The sequence below is a fragment of the Haliaeetus albicilla genome, chromosome 5 (genome assembly GCF_947461875.1).
Source record: "Haliaeetus albicilla chromosome 5, bHalAlb1.1, whole genome shotgun sequence".
Classification (NCBI taxonomy): Eukaryota; Metazoa; Chordata; class Aves; order Accipitriformes; family Accipitridae; genus Haliaeetus; species Haliaeetus albicilla.
Window position 1 is genome coordinate 46,265,217 of NC_091487.1, and position 24,016 is coordinate 46,289,232.

The 24,016-nt window shown below is 49.5% G+C and overlaps 1 protein-coding gene across 2 annotated transcripts in view; it reads right to left on the bottom strand.

Moving 5' to 3' along the window:
* CD82 (CD82 molecule) overlaps positions 1 to 22,004 on the bottom strand; it is a 41,384-nt gene extending 19,380 nt beyond the window's left edge. The window contains exons 1-2 of one of the 2 annotated variants that reach the window (XM_069784660.1): positions 21,864 to 22,004; positions 1,262 to 1,343 (exon numbers count right to left, since the gene is read on the bottom strand). In XM_069784660.1, the coding sequence (XP_069640761.1) occupies positions 1,262 to 1,324 (63 nt within the window). In that variant the 5' untranslated portion in view covers positions 1,325 to 1,343; positions 21,864 to 22,004. Of the gene's footprint in view, positions 1 to 1,261; positions 1,344 to 9,231; positions 9,350 to 21,863 lie in introns of those variants that run through there. The other variant, XM_069784661.1, reaches the window with a different exon arrangement.
* Positions 22,005 to 24,016: the final 2,012 nt, after the last annotated feature.

Below are 24,016 nucleotides of genomic sequence, written 5' to 3' on the forward strand. Positions count from 1 at the left end.
AAAGAGGATATAGCCTGGATGCTAATGTCTTCAGAGGAGTCCTGCACTAGTAGGAGGACAGGCCTGGACTCAGCTGGTTTTTTCCTACCCTTAAAGTGGACCAAATCATACTCTGAAAGATCTAGTGGCACTTGAAAAACCTCTCCTCTCCCCTCTCTCCCAAGAGTCTTCCCCACAGCTGCTTTGAGCACCCCTGACTTTCGGCCCTTAGACTAGAGCTAACTACCCTTAGGATGCAAGCAAACCGCAGAGAGAAGACAGCCAGCAGAGTAAGCCAAGGGAAACCAGATCCAGATGTGCCTCAAGTTCAAGCCCATGTGCCAGCAGCACAGCACAGCCATGGAGGAAGCAAGAGTGAAGCTGCGTGCAGGGACAGAGACCAGAAAGCAGTGCTCACCTTATCATGCTCCATTTCCCTCCCTGCCCTCACAGCCTGGCCCTTCCTTCCCCTTACATGCTGCACAAAGGGTAACGATATCAGACAGGCTATTTTCTTGCTGATATGTGGAAAGCTGAAACCTTATGCTTCCCGGCTATACCATCCCTGCGGGAGGGCAGCACCAACAGTACCATCACCATCCAGATGATACACAATATCTAAACTTCACAAACCGATGCATGCAAGGATGTGTGTGGCCCTCCCAGACCCACTCTGATCCAAAAGGAGCTCACCTTTTCCTAAGCCTCACACTTGAAAATAACTGCATCTAGTGGTCTGCCTCATTTCCCCAGGCAAGCCTGCCCCAGTCTCCCCCACCTCCCAACTCCATTTCAAATAGGGAACTTGGACTAATTCATCTTGTTAAAAATCAAAACCAGCCGTTGGGACTCAAACAAAATTAGAGTTGTTCTTTGAAGCCTGCCTGGCCTATTTAGAAGGGCACTGCCATTACTTGGCAGGTTTTGTAGCTTTGCTGCTGAGGGGCAGCTCAGCTGCTGCTCCAGAAGTGGCAGAGAAAGTAGTTACAACTACTCTCCTTCCAGAACGGACCTGTAACTCCTGTTTTCCCCTCCCACTGCAGGGAGGGAGCTGTGTGCATTGGAGACAGTAGGTGGGTACTGGGAGCAGAGCTGCTTGACGTACCCGGGAGCCCCACAGCAGCTCTGATGTCCCTCAGCTTCAGGGATTCCCTCCTTCCTTCCAAAACTCTGGCCATTTTCTTTAATAAACACACCGGGCCAACATCCAGAAAAAAACACTTTTCCAGCTGATTTTAGTCCAAGCCTTCCTTTCTACTCTGCAGATGCCCACGATACTTACAAGGAACAGGAGATTGAAGAGGAAGAGGAAGTACTTGGTGACTTTTAGGCAGCCAGACCCCATCTTTTTTCACTTTCAGGACCTGAGAGGAAAGCAGACAGACAACCATTTATGTTAGTGACGTGTCCTTCAGGCAGTTTCAGAGCAACACCTTTACCCTGTGCAGAACTCTGGATCGTCTGGTGGGTCTCAGAGCAGATGCACAGAAAGCACGTGCTCTGTAAACTACTGGAGCTGCCTTTTCAGGGCAGCAAAACAGGACACCGCCATCACTACAAACAGCCATTGCTGCCAAGATCTCCTGGAGAGTGACAAAGGGCTATCAGCAGTTACAGAAGGGATTTCATCACAAATACGCTGCTAATTCCATCACTATTTATACAGACTTTGCATTAATAGCATCAACCAAAACACCAACTCTAGTTATCACTCCCAGCAGAAAAAAAGGCATGCACTTATCGGAAGAAGGAGCTCACGAGGCCAGCTCCCTCCCCCGAAGATCTCATCTCCTCGTGATCCCTAAGCAGCTGAGGGAGCACTGAAGAGCAAGGCCAAAGGGTCAGTTTAAAAGGCAGCATTAAATCAAGCTTCCTGTGCACAACTTGGCACCTGATGCTTTGACAACACATGAAGACCAGCGAGTCTGCTCCATGGTTACATACTACCAATTCTGCTGCAAGATCAAGATGGGCAAGATTTCAATAAGTCCCAGTTTCCAAAGCCAGTCTCAGAAGTTCAAGGCAGTGTGGGAGCCCTGATAGGACAGGATGCTGGTTTTAGTTTGTTAGTACCAGCCACAAAAGCTACAGACATCCATGGGGTGGCTAGCAAGCAATACAGAGAAGGCAAGAGACAAACTCCAGGGCAGGTCTTCACACAGAGAGAAGGTACTTTACTGTATCTAAGGTTAACTCTGCTCAATTACCATGGCTGAAGCTTATGTAAAGCATGAGAAGAGATGACAAGGTTGCTCTTCACACTACAAATTAGGCAGCTTATCAGCAATGGATCCTCATCAAGTCTTTGCACTATGGGACCCAGGGAGTAAATAGATCTGTATTACTGCAAGCTACTTCAATTCTCACTTGTCTGACAGCAAAGAGCGCAGAAGCTAGAAAAAATCCCACAGACTATCCTGCTACCGGAATAAGCCTCCTCCTGGGGAAGCAGCACAGCTGAGTAACACATAAGGACCGGTGGGGGAACATCTCAGAGCTCAGCTTTCCTACTTCTTCTTCCTCCCCCATGCTCAGTTATGCTTCCTGCGTAGGCAACAGGGGGCTTTTAAGTTCCTTAAAATTTGCTCTAGCAAGCTCCTTGCTAAAACCAGACCATGCTGCTTTAAGAAGCAACAGCTAGAGGAAGAGCAATACGAGGCTGGGGTCACCAGCCTGGCCTGGGAAGAGCCAGCCCCAACAGACAGCAAGGTCAGCAGGATTCCCTGCTGCGAGCCTGGGTGTACTGAGGGTCACTGGAGCCCAGTATGTTCTTTTGTTTCAATCAAAGGCTTTTGCTTAATCCTGTTAAATATTTAGGTTAACTCTGGAGCTAAACTGGTATGTGGGCCTTGTTATAACTGGCTAGTCTTCCCACCAAGCAATGGTCACCCTCCAGCTACCAGGAGAGCATGAGTTTGAACTCTGAGGCTGAAGACACCACTACTGCTCTAACTTCAAGGAATGACATAGCTAGAGGTTGTGCTAAGCTCATCACTGCACAGCACCTAGCAACATGCTATTGAGATGGGAAAGCAGCACAGAAATACAGTATCAGCCAGCTGTGCTACAGGTTGATCTTAAAAATCCCATCTATATAGCAGTCATTGCACCTAAAGAGCTCTTACTGCACAGCGAGGTTAGCATCATCTCAGTCATTTTTTATTCAGTTAACTCCTCAGGTCAGAGTCCATAAAGCCAGTGGCATCCAAAAGTAGGTCCTTCAAATTAGCTGGGGAAAGCTCCTGTAATAGTTTCTGGTTCATACTTACATCAAATATCAAACACATATTCCCATTCCCATTTCCAGCCCCCCCCCCCAGGTGCAGCCATTGGCTATGAGCTGGTTCTGTTCCAGCACAGATGCACTATACAACAGCTGCATCACTACCAACCTATGAAAAGTGAGTGAAGCCTCTCTGTTAGCAGACTTTTACCCTTGGTTAATGACAGCAAGTTTATTCAACAAGCCTTGCCCACATTAGAGCTTCTCTCCTACAACAAATCATATGACAGCTTGCTGTCACAGAACAGCTGTAACCCAAAGACTACCGTGCCCTTCAAGGGTATCTCAGAAAAGGAGCAAGTGTTTGAGCAGGGAGAGCACAAACGTTGCTTCCTTCAGACTCTGTGCTTCCCTCCTTTCCTCTGCAGGAGAAACATTCTCTCAGGCCATTAATCCTGGCAGGCACCAACACCTAAGACTGCACTTGGAGAGGATAACTAAGACATAAGTTTTCCCATCCAGCTGGCTTGCTTACTGGCTTCACCATGAACACATCTCCTCTTAATAGCATGACAAACTGGAGCCTGGCAGTCTAACCAGAACATTGAGGCAGCCAGGTCCCTAGGTGATGATGAATGTCTGTTGTGGGGGATACAAGTGTTTTTCTACTCTTCAACCTAGCCAAGAGCTAAGCTAGGTAATAACTTCCTGCACAAGGCACTGGACTTCTTACCTTAAGATGTCCAGTCCCAGGTGCAATCCTCCTTATTTTCAAACTGGAGGGGCAACTCCCAGTACTTGGCGATTTGCTTCCTAGCACTAAGTAGCCATGTGCTGCCCATTTCCAACTCTGTCCACACTACTTTGATTAGTCAGGAAAACAGAGATTTGCAGAGCTGTCAGGATCTTTGCAATAGTTATCTAAGATAATTAAGTAGTCAAACAAGTTGAGAAGAGCTGGAGTGGAAGGTGACATGCCTGAGGTGACAAGAGTAAAAGATTGCTTCCAGGCCTCTTCTACTCTTAGCTATTTGTTAAAGGCATACCACCTTCAATGTTTATTAAAAAACCAAAAACCCAGCTGTGCATTACAGCATTATGCACCGTTCTCCTCTTGCCACAGGGAGATATACCTCTTCCATAGCTCCTAGTCATAAAGTAATTCCAAGTACAGTTTTCAAGCCAAAAGAGAACCAGGTTTTTAGAGTTTTGCTTTGAGCTTTTAAGATACTTTAGGGCTCCACATACTGAAACATTACAGATTTTCCAATTCCTCTGCTATCCTTAAGAAATTAAACTTGCTTTTGTTCACTACATTAATGAAACTCCTCAAAACCCTATGTCCTGAAATTGCACAAACAGTCACAAAAGCAGCAACACTGCCATACAGCAGAAGCAGCAGCTCAACAAAATTTGAGATGGGCCAGGTTTGGAAGCAGACAAGCTTGGTGTTATCACAACCGGGCATATCCATGGGCCACTTGGCAGTGAAGGGCTGGCTTAAGTACTGAGTCTTGCTAGCCAGTGCTGACTGTGTCGGCGAGAGCTGACCATTCGCCTTTTGAAGTTGGTCAACTTTTGAGCCTTAACATCCTGCTGCAATGTGTGCAAAGGTTTAAAACATTAAGTTTATAACTTTTAAGTTCCATTGACTGCCTGCAATTGTTTGTTTCCTCCTTTTCCTCTCCACCCCAGCTGCTTTGACCATTTGAATTTTCCTCCCCAAGCAGCCACATCCACTCTTTTCAACAATCCTGCCCATACGCTTCCAAATTTTCCATCATTCTCCAGATTAATGCCAGCTCTGCAGAGGATTTCATAAGAGATGGTACTGTCAACTTGCAGAGAGGCGTTTCTCCCAGCCCCTCATTTCCCATCCTGTAAATATATGTGAGATTATTTATGCACATCTATCAGTTTGCTGCTTTGAGGCACTACTGCCATAAAAACTTGGTTGCCAACACGGCCTGGTCAGCTTCTGTGTAGTTGATCCTGGGACTTTCTTAGCCCAGCTTCAGCCCCAGGACCTGAAGGGATTACTAACTCCAGGAAGGCATCAATTGATCCAGGACCCTGGGGTTCCCCACGGGGGAGGAACGGGACAAGCTGGCACAGGCTAAACCAGCATCACGGGATGGCTTCCTGCCCCCTCCGCCACCTCCAGCTCTCAGACCTGTTGTTCTCCCAGCAACAGCGATGACAGCAAGACCGGAATGTGGAGCACAAAATCCAGGACAAGCGTGTCTGAGGAGAGGCAGACAGAGGCCTGCTTTGTTAACGACAGCAGAGGAGTCCCATCACGGCTCAGAGATTAACTTATTTTTGTCGCAGGAGCCTGTGATACTCCCAGCCCCCGTCCCGCAGAAGGTGACCGCAGCAAAGGACAGGCGATATGGGGAGAACCAAACACCTCTGCCTCCCATCCCACCATCGGCCGGTGAGACGGAGAGGGAACACTTACACGCAGATGTTATAGCCTCTCTGCCCCTAGACTGATGTGGTTAAGTGCATTTTTAATTGCAATTCTGCTCTCTCAAATTAGATCCTGTATTGCCTCCACGTAGCAAGCACTGCACGTTTGGTGCCCGCTGAAGTTTATGATATTTGGCTGAGGTTAGCGCTGTACATGCCTGTGCCACGCAGCTCTGCCGGTAAGAGCTCAGCCTTCCTCTGCAGCACCGTTCTTGCAGTGCAGGTTTCTTCCCGATGAGCTCTGGCAGCCGAAGCACCTCAGCTGCCAAGTCACTGTACGGCACAAATAAGGGGCTCATTTACAAGCGTGATGAAAGAGGAGGAGACAAGCAGGAACAACCTCAACGTGAACCGGAGTAGATCAGTTGTGGAAATCACCGTCTCGGTACATTTACAGGCAAGTGCAAAGCTCCTGCAAGCCCTCGAGGAGAGCATGCTTGCGCCCAAGAGCAATGAGCTCTGAAGGTCAGCCCCAATACTCCAAGTCAAGTAGAAGGGGGTTCACATTTGAATGCATCTACAGAGCCTGGAAGATGCTGCTCCCACTCCCCCAAACCCTCCTCATTAAGAAAAGGAAATGATCGGTTACGATGAAGAAGCTGCAGGTTGTTTCTATGTACTTTGTTCAGTTCCTCCCCACTACCACCCCTCAGGCTCTAAGCCCAGGGAATGTAAAACAAAGGCAGACCCTGTAGGATATGCTGCTACTAGCTTTTACCAGGCTAGGATGAGGTCAAACCAGCACCAGAATTAGTTTTCCAGTTGCTATTCCTTCCCCTTGCCCCCACAAACACCTTGAATGCCCTGTACGGCTGGCATGCCAGCTCATTTCTGCCATCCCTCCTGCCTGCCGAAAGGGAAACTTCCAACTTGACAGATGCAGAGATGCAGCAGCCAGCGCTGTGAAGTAAGGTTCTGCAGCATACCCTGAGGCCCCTAATCCTTTACATCTTGCACCTGATGTGGCAGGTGGGATCTTTGGAAGAAAGTTCAACTAGCCCACTGAAGCAAACCTCCAAAATAGCCTCAGCTGACAACGAGCACTGCAAGTGCCTCCTGACGCAGCAGGCAAGGACCACTTTCCCCATGCCCTACCCAAGCCTTACACATTGCAACAGGTTGTTTCCTTCAAGATCTATTACCAGGTTGGACTTCGAAAAAATCTCTACAGCTCTCCCTGATCTGGTTTCACCTCCCTGCCTTCTTTTCACACCACAAGAGTCACCGAGGTTAGCTGGGCTCATTTGTAGACAGATTGACCGAGAAGCCCTGGAGAAGGAGGAGCTCCCACTGATGTACTCGGGTCACAGAACTGGCGTCCTCTCACCACAGCAACCAGCACCTGTCCCTAGGAGAGAATCAGCAAGCCACTGGTTCCATAAAGAAGTTTATCTGCACGCTAATTTGCATGAGGTTAAGGCCATTTTGAAGGCTAGGGCAGTTACTTTGTGCAGTATTATCCCAAGCCAGAAACCAGAACCAGATCAGCTGTATACCACACCAGAGACCCACAGAAACCAGCTGAGGATGAGAAGTTGCTCACTAAACGGTCACTTCCCCTTCCAGCTCCAAGCCAGACACCGGCATGCGGGAGAGGCTGCGGAAGGGGCAGCCCAGAAAGCCACGATCTTTAATAGCAGGGGAGGAAACAGATCGTCTTTTGCAGGATTTTAAGCCCTTGCACCACAAAGCCCAGCTGCCAGGAATGCTTCTCTATTCACACACATGAAGAACAAGCACTCGGCAATCAAAAGGTCTCCTGATCATCAGTGATGAGACAGGACAGCTTCACACAACAGTACTGGTTAATGAACAATGACAGAGTTAACTAAGTCTCCTGTTAACCAGGTACAGCACTGCCCTCAGGGCAGAGACTGCAAGTTACAGCCACATTAACATACAAAGAATGTCCTAAGAAGAGTGCCCTCATCTTGTTGACGTTAATATTCAGAGGCCTTGGACTTTCAGTACACCTGGGAAGTACATCTTGTCTCTGGCAAGCAAATAACCACAGAACCAGTGAAAGATTCAGGTCTGAATTCATTGAACTTTTCCTTAAGCTCCACTGAGATAATACCAGCTGTGTAATGACCTTGAAAACATAAACAAGATCATGTTTGTCATGGAGATTTTCCAAACAGCAACTCTTCAACAGTTACAATGGAGGGATTTGAGGGAGAAGCTAGATCCTAAAAATTAAGGCTGCTAATTAGGGTTACCCCCTCAAACAGGCCACACTTGTGGATGCAGAGATTGTCGGAACTAGATGATCTTTAAGGTCCCTGCCAACCCAAACCATTCCATGATTCTATACGTGTGTGTATATGTCACTGATTTAGCTATGGTTTCTTTTAGAAGGAAAGTGTCGGGGCAAGGTAGAAAACTATTTCTGCATAATACAAGCTTTGGAAACAGAAGGGAAGAAAAGAAGGCATGCAGAACAGACTATCTCTTATTCCATCTACTCTAGAGACAGTTGCTTCTTAGCTTAAGTAGAAGCAATTGCCTTCAAGCTAGAGGATATGGTTTGAGGGCTAAGCACAAAGTCAGCCATAGCAGCATAGCTACATCAGCCTGCAAACCACAGCACGATACTTAATTGTCAATAAATTTTGCTCTACCACGTAGAAGTAGACACATGTGCAGTGACACCCTAACATGAGCGTCTGCAAGACATTTGCAAGCCAGAGGCTCAAGCATGCGTGCAGTCCTTCTACCTGTGCTGTTGCTGGAGTAAGGGGAGCAAACTAAAGCAAGGCAACAGCTGGCTGCAAGTACTACAGAAATACCACTGGAAAGACTAGATTTCTTAGGAAACCAGATGAGTTTGAGGAAACTCATCAACTCACACTGCAAGGGCAGATTTGTTCCTGTTGCACGTGGTAAGACATTAAAAGTTTTTCCGTTTGACTTGGCGTAGTTAGTAAACTGTTGTGAGAATAATCTGACAAGCAACAGTGTCATCCCTAGATTTAGAAAGCACCCATAGGACTGTCTACGATGGCAGAGGTTTTTCAGCATGTTTTACAACAGCAAGCGCACGTTGTGCATTTTGTAAAAAGGAAATGCGTATTTTATAAATGTACTTCTGACTCTCGAGGGGAAGTTACTAGATACTTATAAACCACTATTACACTGTTAAAAAGAAACCAAGTCGCAGTTCAGTATCAAAGAGCAGCGCAGGTTTTAGAAGCGCCTATTATCATCTCTATATTTGCAAGGGGTACAATCAGATTTTAAGAACATCTGGCCTTCACACTTCAGTTTGAAAGCCAACATTAAAGTAGGTCTTCAGTTCCCACAACTGGCAAATTGAGAAAGTTTTTTGCTATTTTCAGTCTACACACTCATGCTTGCACAGCATGACAGTATTTGCAGGACAGTATTTCTCCCATATAAGCAAAATTTTCCATTCAGCAAGACCAGGGATACAACTCTGGCAAAAAAACTGGAAAAAAAACCTAACCCAAAAAACCCACAACCTGTCCCAGAAGTTATTTGGTTCTCCTCTCCCCCTTAAAAAAACCAAACAAGCCAACAAAAAAAACCCCACTTACCAGAAATAGCAGACAGAAGAAAAAGCCAGAAGTACAGTTTAGTGGACTTTTTCTCTTTTTTATCACCACGTACTAGAATGTTACTTGTACAACAAACACTGCAGGTAGGGTCCAGAAAGAGGTCTCCACACTGACTAAAACCAGCACAAGGTACAGTAAAAATGCATAGTTTTCACAAAACTGGTTGGGCAACTCTGCCATTTGACTACATTGGCTCTGCACTTGGAGCTGTTAGGCTGTAAACTTAACCTCTGAAAGAGAGGTCCCCACCAGCTCCACCACCCACGAGCAGCATCTGTCAAAGGCAGCCCCCCACCCCGGCTTGCCCCACACCTCCCCACAGAGGAGGAAAGCCTGTGAGCAGGACCTGCACCCCAAACTGCAGCAAAGTGGCCGGCACAGATGAGCAGCACCCTGCCTGTGCTTGGATAAGCTTCTCCCCAGCGTGGCTCCGCAGCAGGCAAAGGATGCTGTTGCCATCAGATTCATCAGCCTGGAAATCCCTGGTGCAAGTACATGCACAGGACGGGCTCCCGAGCCGAGCCTCCCTTCTCGTGCCAACAATGCCTTGGAGGTCAACAGATCTCCGAGGACAAGTTGCACAATATCCCTCCCAACACTACTTGGCTTGGAGATACCTTCCCAAGAACCAGCAGCCTTCCCTCCCTGCCAAAGCACCTAAAGGCTAACACAGTCCAGGCAGGAAGAAAGCCTTAATAAAAGCTTTTTATCTACCTTATGAGACAGCACCAGAGATTGCCAAACAGAGGTAGGAGCCAGGTAATATAACTGATTTTTATCTTTTCCACCACCTCCTCCCATAAGATGCAAGAGGTCAAGGTCGAGGACTTTCTACTGTAAAGTCCCCTTTCAAAACAAACTGGTTTTCAGTTTACTTCCATTTTCTCAGATGCTAGGGCAGATAACTAGTAGGTGTTTAGATTTCACACACCCATGCCAAACATGTTTCTGAGAAGTCACAGCATCTGCCTGAACTGGGAAATGAGGTTTCCTATTCTTTTTGGTTCTTCCCAGAAATTAGCAAGGATGTACTGAAGGTGCAGAGGGAGTAGTTTTAATTCAAGGGCAGGAAATGTTCCTTAGCTTAGCAACTTGAACAGCAATTAAACAAACACCCTCTCCCTCCACCTCCCCTCTGCCTGTTGAGCCTTGGGACTACACCACTCTTCTCCACAGACAAGTGGATGGGGCTGAGCAGAGCCCAGGCACTGGCACCCAGCGTGGGAAGGCAGCTGAGCCCAACGAGGCTTATTCACTGCTACTCCCAGCAATAGCAGGCTCTCCAGTAGGTCACTCCATAGCTGAAGCCAGACACTGCTAGAAGCCAAGCACTAGAGATTGCCTACCCAGAAGAGCGTAGGAGGACGAGCACTCCCTCCTGATTCTCAGGCTATGCCTCTGGAGGAACTTGGACACCCTGCCAAGCTAGCCAAGCCCTCACAAGAGCACTGAAGTCCCATGCTGCTGGGGGACTAGCCCACTGGAGAATGGAAGTGTCTTCTGGCAACAGGATTCTCCCCAAGACCTCTCCCCCTAAGGTCCATCTGCAGAATCTTAAGTGGCAGAAAGGAAGAAAAAAAAAAAAAACAACAAAAAAAGTCCACCACAAAGCAAACAGAGACCTTTGGTTTGTTATTCTGAATGACTGTAAAGCTTTAGAATTAAGTCAGCCTTCTCAAACAACAGAAGAGACAGGCTATTAGTCTTTTTAATCATATCACATGCTTTGCATCAGATCCTTTGCTGACAGCAAGGCACTGATTTCAAGCAGCAAAGGTTTTAACCCTTTAGCCCCACAGATCAAGCAGAGCTGGAAGACTACTGCAGACCCAGCATGACCAGAAAGTCACAGAAGTCCCACTGGCACAAAAAAGTGCCTCAGCCCACAAAGGGATGCATCTTTTGGCCTTCTCGTGTTTTAAACCCAGCCAGCAACTAAGCACCACGCAGCTGCTCGCTGACTTCCCCGCTATCCAGCAGGATGGGGGAGAGAATTAGGAAAAAAGTAAAACTTGTGGGTTGAGATAAGAACAGTTTAATAGAACAGAAAAGAAGAAACTAATAATGATAGTGATAACACTAATAAAATGACAATAGTAATAATAAAAGTATTAGCATATACAAGTAATGCACAATGCAACTGATCAATGCCCAGTTAGTCCCTGAGCAGTGATCCCCTCGACCCCACGCCCCCCCAGTTTATATACTGGGCATGACGCCACATGGTATGGAATACCTCTTTGGCCAGTTTGGGCCAGCTGTCCTGGCTGTGTCCCCTCCCAACTTCTTGTGCCTCTCCAGCCTTCTTGCTAGCTGGGCATGAGAAGCTGAAAAATCCTTGCCTTAGTATAAAGACGACTTAGCAACAACTGAAAACTTCAGTGTGTTATCAACATTATTCTCATACTGAATCCAAAACATAAGGCTATACCAGCTACTACAAAGAAAATTAACTCTATCACAGCAGAAACCAGGACAGGCCCATTCACAGAAATAGTCCCTTTTCTATTTATGATCTCAGGAATCTTCTTTTTGCCAAATACACCATTTGCTAACTGCAGCACCCTCACCACTTACCAGCTGTCTGTATGCCTGTGGCTACCGAACCACTCCTCTTCCCCTGCTAGTATGTTGGCACTGTTACATATGATTCTAGAGCAGGAGACCACAGATCAGCAGCTGTAATAACCATCTCTCTTCAACAACATCTGCCCTACCATAACCATGGACCCTCCACTCTACAATCTGAAGGACCCTGTTGCAGGGCTGCCAGTACCCAGAGTCAGAAGTAGAGGATTCCTGCAAGATTCACACACAAAGTATCTCAGTCTCTCCCAGACAGGCATATCAGGGAGGACAAGGAAAGCAACTCAGCAAACCCATTTGCTACAAGGAGACAGGGATGCCTAAGCCAGGCATCTCCAAACTCAACGGACTCAATGGTACGGAGCCATTCGCCCAACAGCAGTGCCGCAGCCACGAAAGGTTACTGCCAGACCCAGCCTCTCCACTGACTGCCCTCTACTCTAGGAGCAGCTTTACTTCCCATCAGACCATCCCAGGTCTACACAAGACCCTGCACCCCACTGGAGACTGGCCCGCTCGCTGGCGAGATGAGCACAGTCACAGACAGCCTGAGGACTAACATTTCACAATATCCTGAGTTTCACACCACGGATACCACTTGACTCTACCAGTGGGCATGAATGAAAAGAGAAAGGCAGAACTATAAAAAGCTTCAGAGGAAGGGACTCTGTCTCAAGCAGCCCCTTTTTCCAAAGTGATGATTTAGAGAGGGCAGGGAGGGAAAGAAAGCCCTAAAGTACAAGAGTTTAGAGCACAGATGCTTTGAGTCATTCCCTTCTACTCAAAAATATCCACCTGCAACCACATTTTCCCCCCTCCAATATCAATGTGAATAATACAAATAGTTTCACATTTGTAACTGGCAGCACCTGGCCACAACAGCCAAACCCCTCACTGGTCTGTTCCCTCTGAGCATGCAGCTCAGAAGCAATTCCATGCTTTACTCTGGAAGAATCGGTCCCAGCAGGGGCTGCTGTACAGTCTCCGAGATGTACGGCAGCATTGCCTAGCACTTTTTCCTTCCACCTTCACAGAGCAGTCTCCTCACTCCAAGTTCTTCCTACAGGAGGAAGAAAGTGCAAAAGAAAGCTGCAATTGTACAGCAGTAAAGGGCAGCACTGTGAGGAGGAAGAATAACACAGCACAAGCTGTTACAGAAGCTGCAGTGAAGCGGCTTCGTTCCCAGCCTTTCCTAAGAAGTGAAATGCCACAATAAGAAATCTCAGCAGACAAAGCTGGAAAACAAAGGGGGGCTCCAGAAAACACTCAGCTAGCTAGAAGAGATGCTCAAAAACTTTTGGTTTCCCTTCTGTAAAGATGGTCCTGAAGGCCAAGGCAGATTGCAATACACGCAGGTGTTCTGCTACCCTGCTGACTGCCACATTACCAGGCAGGTAATCCCAACAGACTTAATTGGAGCAACTTAATTGGAGCAATGTGAGAACATTACTCAATTATAGACCTGCCACCTGCAGTTAAGATCACCCCTCCACCAAACACCATCCAAAAAAGGAAAATAATTAATCCATCCTTCCAAGCACCACATGCGTAGGTTATGGACAGGGCTGCTTCAAGCCAAGAGGAACAGACATATGGGCTAAGTTCCCCAGGAATTTGGCAGTTAAAATAGACAGCAAGACTTCGAAAAGCTGGGTCTGTTTTGGGAAAAGGAGGGGCCTCCTTGGAGTCTGCAGACCTATGCACAGTGGTCTGGAAAACGGGTTCAGCTGAACCTGAACCAAGGGAGGCTGGGTGGCCTTTTCTACTTTCTTGAAAGGGTCTCCTTTTCTAAATTTAGAGCACAAATATTTCAGAAGACTATTTGATGGAGCAATGCTAGAAGAATGAGATGGAAAAAGAGCAGTTCAGAGGTATTTATTTTAAAAGGAAAGAACTTTTATCCAGAATAACTGATTTACAAATATCAGATAAGCCTCAATGCAGAGAGAAATGCTCTTGTTTCAGGAGGGGGGGGGCTATTTCATCTTTAATCAGTAAATCACGACCAAGGCTAAGATTACTTTTTAACATGGCTGCAGACACTTTTTTTTTTCCTTACTTGCCTCTGTCCCACCACATTGTGGTCTTTCCCCTACAGCCTGCTCCGCAGAGAACGTTTCTACTCCACATCAGTTCTACAATTTTTAAATCAAGCCAAACTTATTAATGACATCAAACTACAGCAAGGGGTCTCATGCATGCTACCTGTGCAGGTTATGGCTGTGACGCAAGGCTCCCTCTGCCCCCCGGATACCTGCCCACCCCTCGCTGGTGCAGCAGCTTGAAACCCAGCCCAGCAAAGTCCCATAGCCTGCTCCTCCTCTGACAGGAGGCTGCCAGAAGGAGAGTCACCCACCGCAAGACACGGGGGCTCTCCACCGAGACCCTGGGCACAGGAGTAACCATCAGAGAGCACAGCAGTAACACAGCCGCTGACCTGGCTCAGCTTGCACACCGCTGTACAGGCTGTTCCTCCTGACAGCAAACACCCTGTGGCAAAGGCCGTCTCTCTTCTGGGCAAACAAAGAGCAAACTGTTTAGGTTCCCATGGGACAGCATGGGGTGCACGGCCGTCTACTTAAATACACACCAGTAGGTCTCGCTGATAGCTGGCAGCTGGGCTAGGAAGAGGTTTCCCACCTGCCTGAAGCTACACAAAAGCAGGAACTTACTGTTTTACTATAGGATCAAGTCTAAACCACCGCCACGACAGCCTCCAAAGCTGCAACACGATGGATTGGGAATGAATGCAGAAACACCCAGGCTCTGCGACCACCGGCAGGATTGCAGCATCAAATCAAAGGAGCCTTTGAGGTCTTGAACTCGGGCATTAAAGCAGCTGGCTGTTCCTCAAAATAGCCCTCCCTTGAAATAGCCTCTTCTGCCAAGGTAGCAGCCAGCTTGCTGCCGCTTTTGGCATTAACAAATTCCCAGCAGTTTCGGCAACAGCATCTTGGTCACCTCTGTTTTGTTCCAGGAAGCCGCGAGTCACAACCGCTCCCCCAGGGAGCGGGGAGAGGGGAAACTCTGACCTGTCGGGTCCCCTCACGTCAGCCAGGAGAGGCAACAGCAGCTGTGGGCATCACCTCCCACCCCTTGGGAGCAGGCACAACCACCCCTATTTTAGCTGCGCTCAGACAAGGTGTTATCACCCTTGGAAGACCTGGTGGGAGGGACCTGCTGAGCCCTGTGCACGGAGAACAGCCACCTCCTGTGGAAAGTCCCACAGAAGGGCTGGGGCTCACTTGTGAGGTTGACCTACCCCGCAGAGCTCCACTCCCCCTCACCGCCAACCTCCGGGGACCTCCATTGTACCTGCAGCCTCCCAGCCCACTCCACTCCTGTGGGGCATCCCCAGGGAGGTGCAGCAGAAGGGCTGTGCCTTCACCTTGTTTCACATGGCTCACCAGGGCTTCTCCACACAGCTCTGGTCTAGCACTGTCCTGCAAAGCAGCTGCCGAGCAAAAGTCTTCTCTAATTAAAAGAGCTTTCTTTGGGAATAGGCAGATTTACCGCACAACTCAGAGGGCTCTTTAGTTATTCCATGTGCAGTGTCTCTGCAAACCTGCATTAGAAAGGCATCTGAATGCAAAGAAGAGCCCAGCAGCTTCTCAGACTGTTGGGAAAGTACATCCAGGCAGCTGGGTTTTGTCAGGTTGGGGTTGTTCCCCCCCCCCACTAGAAGGGACTTCAGAGATGAGCATAATTAGGACTGCTGCCTGCCTTTTAAGCCCCAGTTTCTTCAAGCATGCAGCATAGATGCTGGAAAATAGCTCCGATCTCCGCTCAGTCAGGGCAAAACTCAAGGCAACAGCAGAGGGGGAAACAGCCTTGCTAAACTGCAGGTGAGCAGTCTCCTGAATCCAAGTCCAGCACAGTATTCTGGATCCACGCTTCTGTATGAACAGGGAACCTAGCTCCATGATCACAAGACAAGGAAGAATGGGAGCGAGGGGACAGGAGACAGAGTTTACTTGTAAAGCACACTGGGAAGTTGAGGACCTTCCAGCAAAGCCACTCAAGACTGACTCATCACCAGCAGCTTCAATCCAAGCTGACACACACAGCAGACACATGACTGGCCCCACAGCAGTCAAGAGGATGCTTTGATTGCACCACACCACCAGCACGATTATAACTGCAGTACTAGAGATGGTGTCCTATCACCACACGAGCCAGAACACCACTCTTTTATGCAAAGGGTACTCTACAAATTACTTGATTATAAGCAGAAAGGAGAGGAGCAGAGCAGTCTGCATGGTGCCTTTTGAAAGCAGACATGTTAGCTCTGGGGACCAAAGTCCAAAAAAACACTTGATAATGACACCACTGAATACAGAACCTCTCCAATTTCTGTTCACACATATTCCAAGTAATGTTAAGTAATTTCGAAAGCAGGCGTGTTAGCTCTGGGGACCAAAGTCCAAAAAAACACTTGATAATGACACCACTGAATACGGAACCTCTCCAATTTCTGTCCACACGTATTCCAAGTAATGTTAAGTAAGCCGTTTGCAGGACCAAGGAGAAATCGGAAGAAAAACAGGTAGGAAGGGAATAAGACATTCCCAACACAGATATTTTTGTCTCTAAGACTAGAGCACCTAGAAAATGAAATGCCATGAAAGGTACAGAAACTTCCCTGGAAAGGTCTAACTAGAGCACTGAACCGTTTTGTGCAATAGCAGAGCTCCTCTAGCTAATTTAGACTTCACGATTGATTCCCAACCAAACAGCTAATCATCCATCACAGGAGACATGCAAGCTCCAGGCGTTTAGGATTTGCATATTATATTACGAGATGACGGCAGCAGCCCTCACAGTCCTAGCCAAGTGCCAAGACGTTACCTCCACACCTGCCTCACGTGCCGCTCCTGAAGCCCTGCACCAATACAGCACAGCTTGTGATCCCACAGCACCCCAGTGCAGAAAACATCTAGAGGCAACTCACTCGAACCTGTGCCAGTCCTGTAGCAAAATCAGGGTCCTGGAGTGGGTTGCTTTTAAAACTAGACAGACCATTTGCTGTATGAAGCCTCTCCTGCAGAGGCAGGAGCTGAGGACATCAAGCTCCCCTGTGGCTCCTCGACCCCATCCTGGCAAGGGCACAGAAACCTCACGGACCGCAGAGGCAGCGGCCAAAGGAAGGTGCTGGTGGAGGACACTGCCACGTCCAGTGACCATAACCCCTTCTCCAGGGCAACTCTGGGAAACAGCCTCCTTTGTTCCCAACAGGCAAAACTACTGTACAGCAAGTTTGGGCCCTGCTATGCAAATCCATGTAAGCTAGCTCCTCTCCCGCAATTCCCAAACTGCCTACATGACAACGGATGGGGCGCAGCAGCAGAAGGGACCAAGGGCAGTATCCAGCTGCAGCTGTGGGAAGCTCAGCTTGGCTCAAGGTGCATGGCTGCAGCTCTGACAGCTCATCTCTTCCTTTGCTTGCGTACGAGAGACCTCCGACTAAAGCAGCATTATTTTTGCCTACAAGGAGAACTCTCCATTATATAACTTCAAATCTCCGGGCTGCTGGATATCCTAACGTATATAGCTTGTCCCAGATCAGCATTTCTCCAGTACACATGGCCATAGGATTATCATCATACTGGAAGAGATCAGTGATCTGCTTACAGCCCAGCGACAATTTTGCAGTAAAGGGTAAAGCGCTTTCATGATGCACCTGTTTGCTCAAGGCTGCGCTGCAAAGAAACTAAAACAGCAGCCCAGCAGCATCCTTAACAAATGCCACCAGTCCTTTGCCCATGTCCAAGGCTCCTAGTGGCACAGAAGAGCTGGCCCTTCCCAGCTCCTGAGCTGTTTAAAGACAGACAGGCCACTTACCTCAGCAGCAAGTTTCAGAAATAAAGTACATGCACCAGACTTTGATTTGACTTGCTTTTAATGGTGGTGTCCCAGTTCTGAAGCTCCATCAAGGAGATAAAAGAACTAGAGCAGTCAGCCAGACAGCCCATGCGTGTGCCTCTTCCCACAGGAGGAAGCCTGCCTTCAGCTTCGTCTCCTTCCCTTTCTCCCCTGTATTTGCTTTGGATGAGCCCCAAACCACCCAGCTTCCCTGGCCCTGCTGTGTCCAAGAGGACGCACGCTTGGGTACTGAGCCAGCAGTCTCCAATCCCCGTCCCCATCCCAAAAGGCTACTATTTTATTCCCTTTTTCTGCTGTCATCTACCAGGCAGTCCCTTTCACAGAGCTGCCCACAGTAACGCCTCATCTTTCTTCCAGAAAATTAGCTCGCTCTGAATCTGTCAGCGCACGCAAGCAATGATTTAAGCAATCTCCAGCACGCAGTTCCTTGTGCTTCACTTATCACCCTGTCTAGGTTCAAGTCAGCCATTAACTGCTTCAGTGTTTCTGAGCCCTGTTAGCCCAGAGAGAGAGCTTTCAGCAAATAGCCTCTGCCACAGCCGACCGACCGTCAAGGAACTGCTGGCACTGGCTGTGCCTCCCATATTATTCCTTTTACCATGCCAAGAGAGAGCCTGTAATTTGTAGCTTTTCCTCCATTTCATTCCCTCTTTAAGAATACAGATGAGCCAGGAAGAGATGGAGGTGGTTAGGTAACGACTGCAGCTCATTACACAGCTCCTAAAGGGAAGGTGGCTCACACAGCCATCCCTTCACACACATGTCATTAATCATTTGCCCGTGGAAAGCTCTGATCCCACATTCTTCCAACAGAAGTGTCAGTGCAAGAGCAGAGTTTATTTCTCAGCCCGTCAAAGCTGACAACGCGGGGCAGGGGGCAAGGCTGCTGGGCCCAGCTCACCCTTTGCTGTACGTAAGGACTCCAGATCCCAGGATGTCATGATCCACGTTCAGAGACAAATGAAGGCAGGGGAGGAGAAAGGGATGCAGACGTGGTGCTCCTAATTTAGAGAGGTGAAGTTAAGGCACTCTAGGGTGAGGGCCAGAGTTCCTGGCAGTCAGAAGTTAATTTTGACACACACAAGTTTTTCCAAAGAGGAAACTGAGGAAGAAGTGCAAGAACTGAGGCTCCCATCACCCCTTCTTGCACAGGCCCACTGGAAGCACTGCTACCTCCTCTGGCCTTCCAAGCCACTCAACCATAGCCCAAGCCCTGCTAGACCCACGCCAGCATCTCCCACTCACCAGCAAGCAGAAACAGAAAGGAAACCAGGAAGAAAGTGGCTGCCACTCCGCTGGCACCATTGAAGCGGAGCAATAATCACCGCTTCAGATAGCATGGGGCACGGTCCACATCCCCAGCATCACCCTGGCTTTCCTGTAACAGATCCTGTGCCATCGGTGCCCAAGGTCCCTGCGGCAGCACCTTCTGCCTCTGCTGCATGCTTCCCACCGCAATGGAGCCAGCGGGCACCAAGAACCACAGCCACGGTTTGAGTTGGGAAGCGCCTTGGGCCCCGTGTTTACCAGAGGTCTGCAAAACTCCCCCCTGCATCTCCAGTTTAAACATCTACTGGATGAATATCTGCAGTCCTGGATGGTCCCCTGCTGCCTTACAGCTGTGACACAAGGACCCAGAGATACAGGAGAGGGATAAAACCTTTCCTCAGCTACAGCGAAATCAGGAATTTCATATGAACCCCCCCTGCACTTCATGGAGTTTTGAAGCAGAGAGCGGCTTGGGTAGCAGGGGCAGGAAATCTCTGTGGAGCTGCGGGAAGACCTTGTTAGAGCATCTCCTGCACCAGCTTACAGTTGTAGGTCACACTACACCTGCCTGTCCCCCGAGAACTAAAATAGAGACAATAACAGGAATGAGGAGAGTCCAGATGAGCCGCATCGTTAAAGCTGCTAAATCCTCTTAAGGGAGGAGCTTCCATGCAGCAGGACAGAGATCGCCCGCAGGGAGAGCTTTCTCCAGGCACTGAGCTTGCGTCTTGCTCTATTTCTGTCGCATGCAGGTAAGAAGCTGAGCGGATGCTGCAAGACTTCACCCAGCCACCCCTGCCCAGTGGCACAGGGACCAGGATGTCATCCCAGTGGTCCCCAGAGCCCTCAGCAAGGACGGAGAAGACCTGGCCAAGGGGGGTTCAGGCCCAGAGGGGCTCCACCACATGAAGTTATTTTGGAAGCAAGATCCTTCTATGAAAGAGGTGTTAAATGAAAGGACTTTAAGAGTGAGGAGAGACTACTCACTTCCCTGAGCGACTCCAAATCCACACATTGGCTTGCAGAGCCTTTGGCAAAGGTCCATTTCACCCATGTGGCAGCCTAACATGAGCAAGCGCCCATGGATTTTTTTCTTTTTTTTTCTTTATTTTTCATTAAAGAAACACAACCATAGGTGTGGGAGTTCTTGCTCCAGCCAAAGGAGCGGAAACAAAGGTGAATGTTAAAAACAACCCCACTGTAGCAACTGCAAAGAGGTCCTGGGATGGGACACTGGCAGGACTGCCACCACCCACGCAGTCACACTGCAGAGTGGGCACACCACCAGTGCCCTCCTCCCCCATTAACACTTTTTTCCCTGCTTAGTGCTCATGAAGTACTTAGTAAGATCTGAGTAATTTGTCATTTTTACAGCTTGTTTGTCATACGCTTATCTTGACAACAGCATGCAGCAGCACGCTATTGAGACTGCTCCTCTCACTAGATACCTCCCTCTAGATTTTCAGAGCAGTGTTTCTACACTTGGACCTGGTGGCCCACCAAAAGGATCCTAGCCACATGCTTCTGCTCGACTGTTCTCACGCAGCGAGCAAGCTTCATAGCAGCAGGCTCACACCTTGATCTTTGAAGATTTTTCTTAAGCCCGAGGTGCCTGAGAAAGCTAAAAAGAAAAAAAAGTCTTCTGTGGAGAGGAAGTATCACCGATGGCAGATTTCAAGATGGCACCCTCCAGCTGTACACCCTCGCTCGCACAAAAGCACATGGGTGTTTTCAGAAGCTACGCACTGAGAGGCCTTGCTAGCGCAGGGATGGGTTACGTCCCTGAGAACCTCTACTGCCAGCAGCAGCACAAACATCTCCAAGAGCTGCTCTTCTCCCCGGCCACCACCTCCGAGAGCACTGCAGTAGGACACTCTGTCCCTCCCTTGCACGGCGAGTAAAGTTTTAAACTCTCATCTCACGCGCAAGATGGAAATGCTAGAGCTGGTCCAAGACATAGGAACACTTCATCCTGAACTAGCTTTACAGCTTACCAAAGCCAACATTTAGATTCCAGGATAGCTGCTTCCCCACTGCCCCCCCCCCTTTTTTTTTTTTTTGTACCTAGTGCTCCATTTTATGTTAAAGCATACACAGCAGAGCTTTTATGCTCTGTGGCAGAAACAGCACGCCTGGGTTGTAACAAGCCCTTATCAACAGAATTGTTAACAGTCGCACTGCAAGACAATTCACAGCCAACATCTACCCAGCTGTTGAAAGGCAGGCACTACTCCGAACTCTTCACTGTGACCTTAAAAGAGAGGGGAAAAGGAAAAAAAAAAAAGGGACACAACAGGCTGGGCCTGTACCAGATTTCTGTGGTGGTAACGGGGGCAAGATTGCTACAGGGGCATCTCCTGTACACCTCAGGACTCAATCAGGACAGCGTCCCACCGAAGGCAGCACGCTGCCCGGTCTGGTGGGTACGCAGCCCAGCCACATTCAGCCTGCCGAGACCGCTGTACAGCCATCAACGCCTCCGGCCTGCAGGACACGTTCCTGCGTGACACCGGCTCCACCGCACCTGACGAGGATTCTTTGGGGGTTTTTTTAGGCCATAGACCGGCTACACGAGAGGAGCGAAACTCACCCACCGCTTCCGAACGGGCACACACGCCTGGGGAACCGGCAGCAACAGGGACTCCCCCCCCGGAGGGGCTCCCCGCGGCCCTCACACTTAACCACCCACCCGGGGAAGGGACGCCGGCCCGGTCCCCCCCACCGCGGCTGCAGAAAGCCCCCCCGGGGAAGTCCCCGCCGCTGAAATCCCCTCCGAGACCCCCGGGGCTCAGCAGAGAGAGCCCGTCCGTGTGTCGTGTGTCCCCCCCCGGCGCCTCACCCTCTCCTCCGGCTCCACAGAGCTGCGCTCCTACCTGCTCGGCGGGGCTCGACGGTCCGCTGCTCTCCCTCCCTCCTTCCCTCTTCTCTCTCCGCCGATGTGGCCCCGGCTCCGGCTCCGCGGCCCCGCGGGGCGGAGCCGGCGGCTGCGTGGAGCCGGCCCCCGGGCTGGGCCGCCGCCCGCCGCCCCTTGAGCCCGGCCCCCGCTGGGGAAGCTGCGGAGCGCCGGCGCCTCAGCCGGCGGCCCGGCCTCCCGCCTTTTTCTTTCGCGGCCTGCCCGGTAGGGACGTACCCGCCTTCGTGGCGAAGGCCGCTCCTTGCCAGAGGCGGGCTGTGGCTCTCTGCCAAGTGAAAGCGAGCCTGATGACCCACTCAAAGATTTTTTTTATTTTTTTTTTTTTTCTTCCCAAGTGAACCCTGCGGACAGGGCTGCCATATTGTTCCCCGTTGCGACCCCGTCAAGCTCTTGTTTGCCCCGGCGACCGCAGGCAGCCAGGTGCTAGCCTGCTGCGGCTGCTGTTGACTCTGCTGACCGGTGTCCTGGCGTTGTTTCCCCTGGGTTTCCCCGTTCCCTGGCGTGGATCCGCTCAGTGCTGCAGGCAGCAGGCTCCCAGCGCCGGCTCTTTGTTCTCGGCGTGCGGCATAACGTGCCCGGTGGGATCCTGCCTCTTCTCTCCTGGTGGAACAGAAGTAAAAATGATAGCGGCAAGGTAATCTAACAGTTAACGATAACATGAGCCTCTTCAAATCCTCGTTTCAAAGACACTAAAACCAAACCAGGCAAGCCAATCCTAAAACGAGGGAAGGTCAGGAGGTCCCTCACCCTCCTCAGGAGCGGCATTCCTCGCTTTCATGGTTTCCACTGTCCTGGCAGGAGGAGGAACAGCAGGCTCCTGCGGCTCAAGGCCACGGTCCTCGATCCTGGGGGCAGCAAAAACCAGTTTGGCCTTTGTACTGAGGCTGGTGTACAATGGCCACCTTACTCTGTCCTTACCAGATGCCTCTCAATCATCTTTCCGTACCCACAGGGTGATTCCTCGCTATGCCACCAGACTTTGAAGAAGAGATCGTTAAAGGTCCTTTTCTAGGCTGTGCTTTAGTCGTCGCATTCACTTTGTTTCAATTCTTGCATTTACAGCTCCATCCAGTCCAAACCTTTCCCTGCAGCTCCCATTCTCTTCCTCTGGTACCAATATTAAACACCTCCTTCTCCCTTTTTGCAGCAACGGTGCTCCACAGCCTTCCCACTAGCCTGTATTTTATCCTGCAGACATCTTTCATCGCTGGCAGGATGAGCGCGCAGTCGTGTAACGGGCAAACGCGGGCTGTATAATAAGTAAGTCCTCCTTCACGCATCTTGGATAGCGTGAGACAAGAGGGGCTGTGGGAGGGGGCTGCACCTGCAGAGCAGGTGCCGCTGGCTGAATGCCGCACGCATTGCATGCAGCACCCGGGACTGCATGTCCTCCTCCGTGCAGCCAGCGGGTAACTGCAGCCTCATCAGCTGCAGCCGGCATGTGGGCCCGGCCAGGGAGAGGTGGTTGAAGTGCAGGTGCTGAAGCAGAAGAGGGACGATAAGGTGGAAGTGAAATTACTCGCTCTGCACAGGGGCTTTCGTAGGTGTGGTCTCGCCAGACCTGTTTCTGCAGCTGTCCACGGCAATACCTGGCTATCCACAGCCTGCAAACTGTCTAATAAGCCTAACTTTGCTCAGGCTTCTCTCTCTTACCAAAAGAGTTGTCAGGTCAGTTGTTAGTGTCTAAGATGAGGACAAATTTTACATCAGAATTATTTGGGGCACTGTCTGAAAACTCATTTGCAGCCAGTCTGGGGGACTACACGTCTCTATGGAAATCAGTACCGCTCCAGCACCTCTTTTCAAGCAGAATAAACCTTCAGTAAAAATACTCCAATTCTCAAACAGAATATTGAAAGTGCTTTCTCTTTACCCCTTCTCTCTCAGTAATAGGCTTTGTGTTTAATTTAAACTTCTGGTCAGGCTTATGCCCGGACTCTGTAAGCCAGAATGCTTACCTATAAAGATGCAAGGCTCTGCGGGGCAGGTGAAGCAGTGTCTGCCTGTTCCTATATTCAGTCTTCCTCATCTGTGCACTGACAGGGTATCCAAGCCTACAGGTACTGAGCACGTACCCTGGTTTTGGTTCTTGCAAAAAGTTTCTTACTTTGA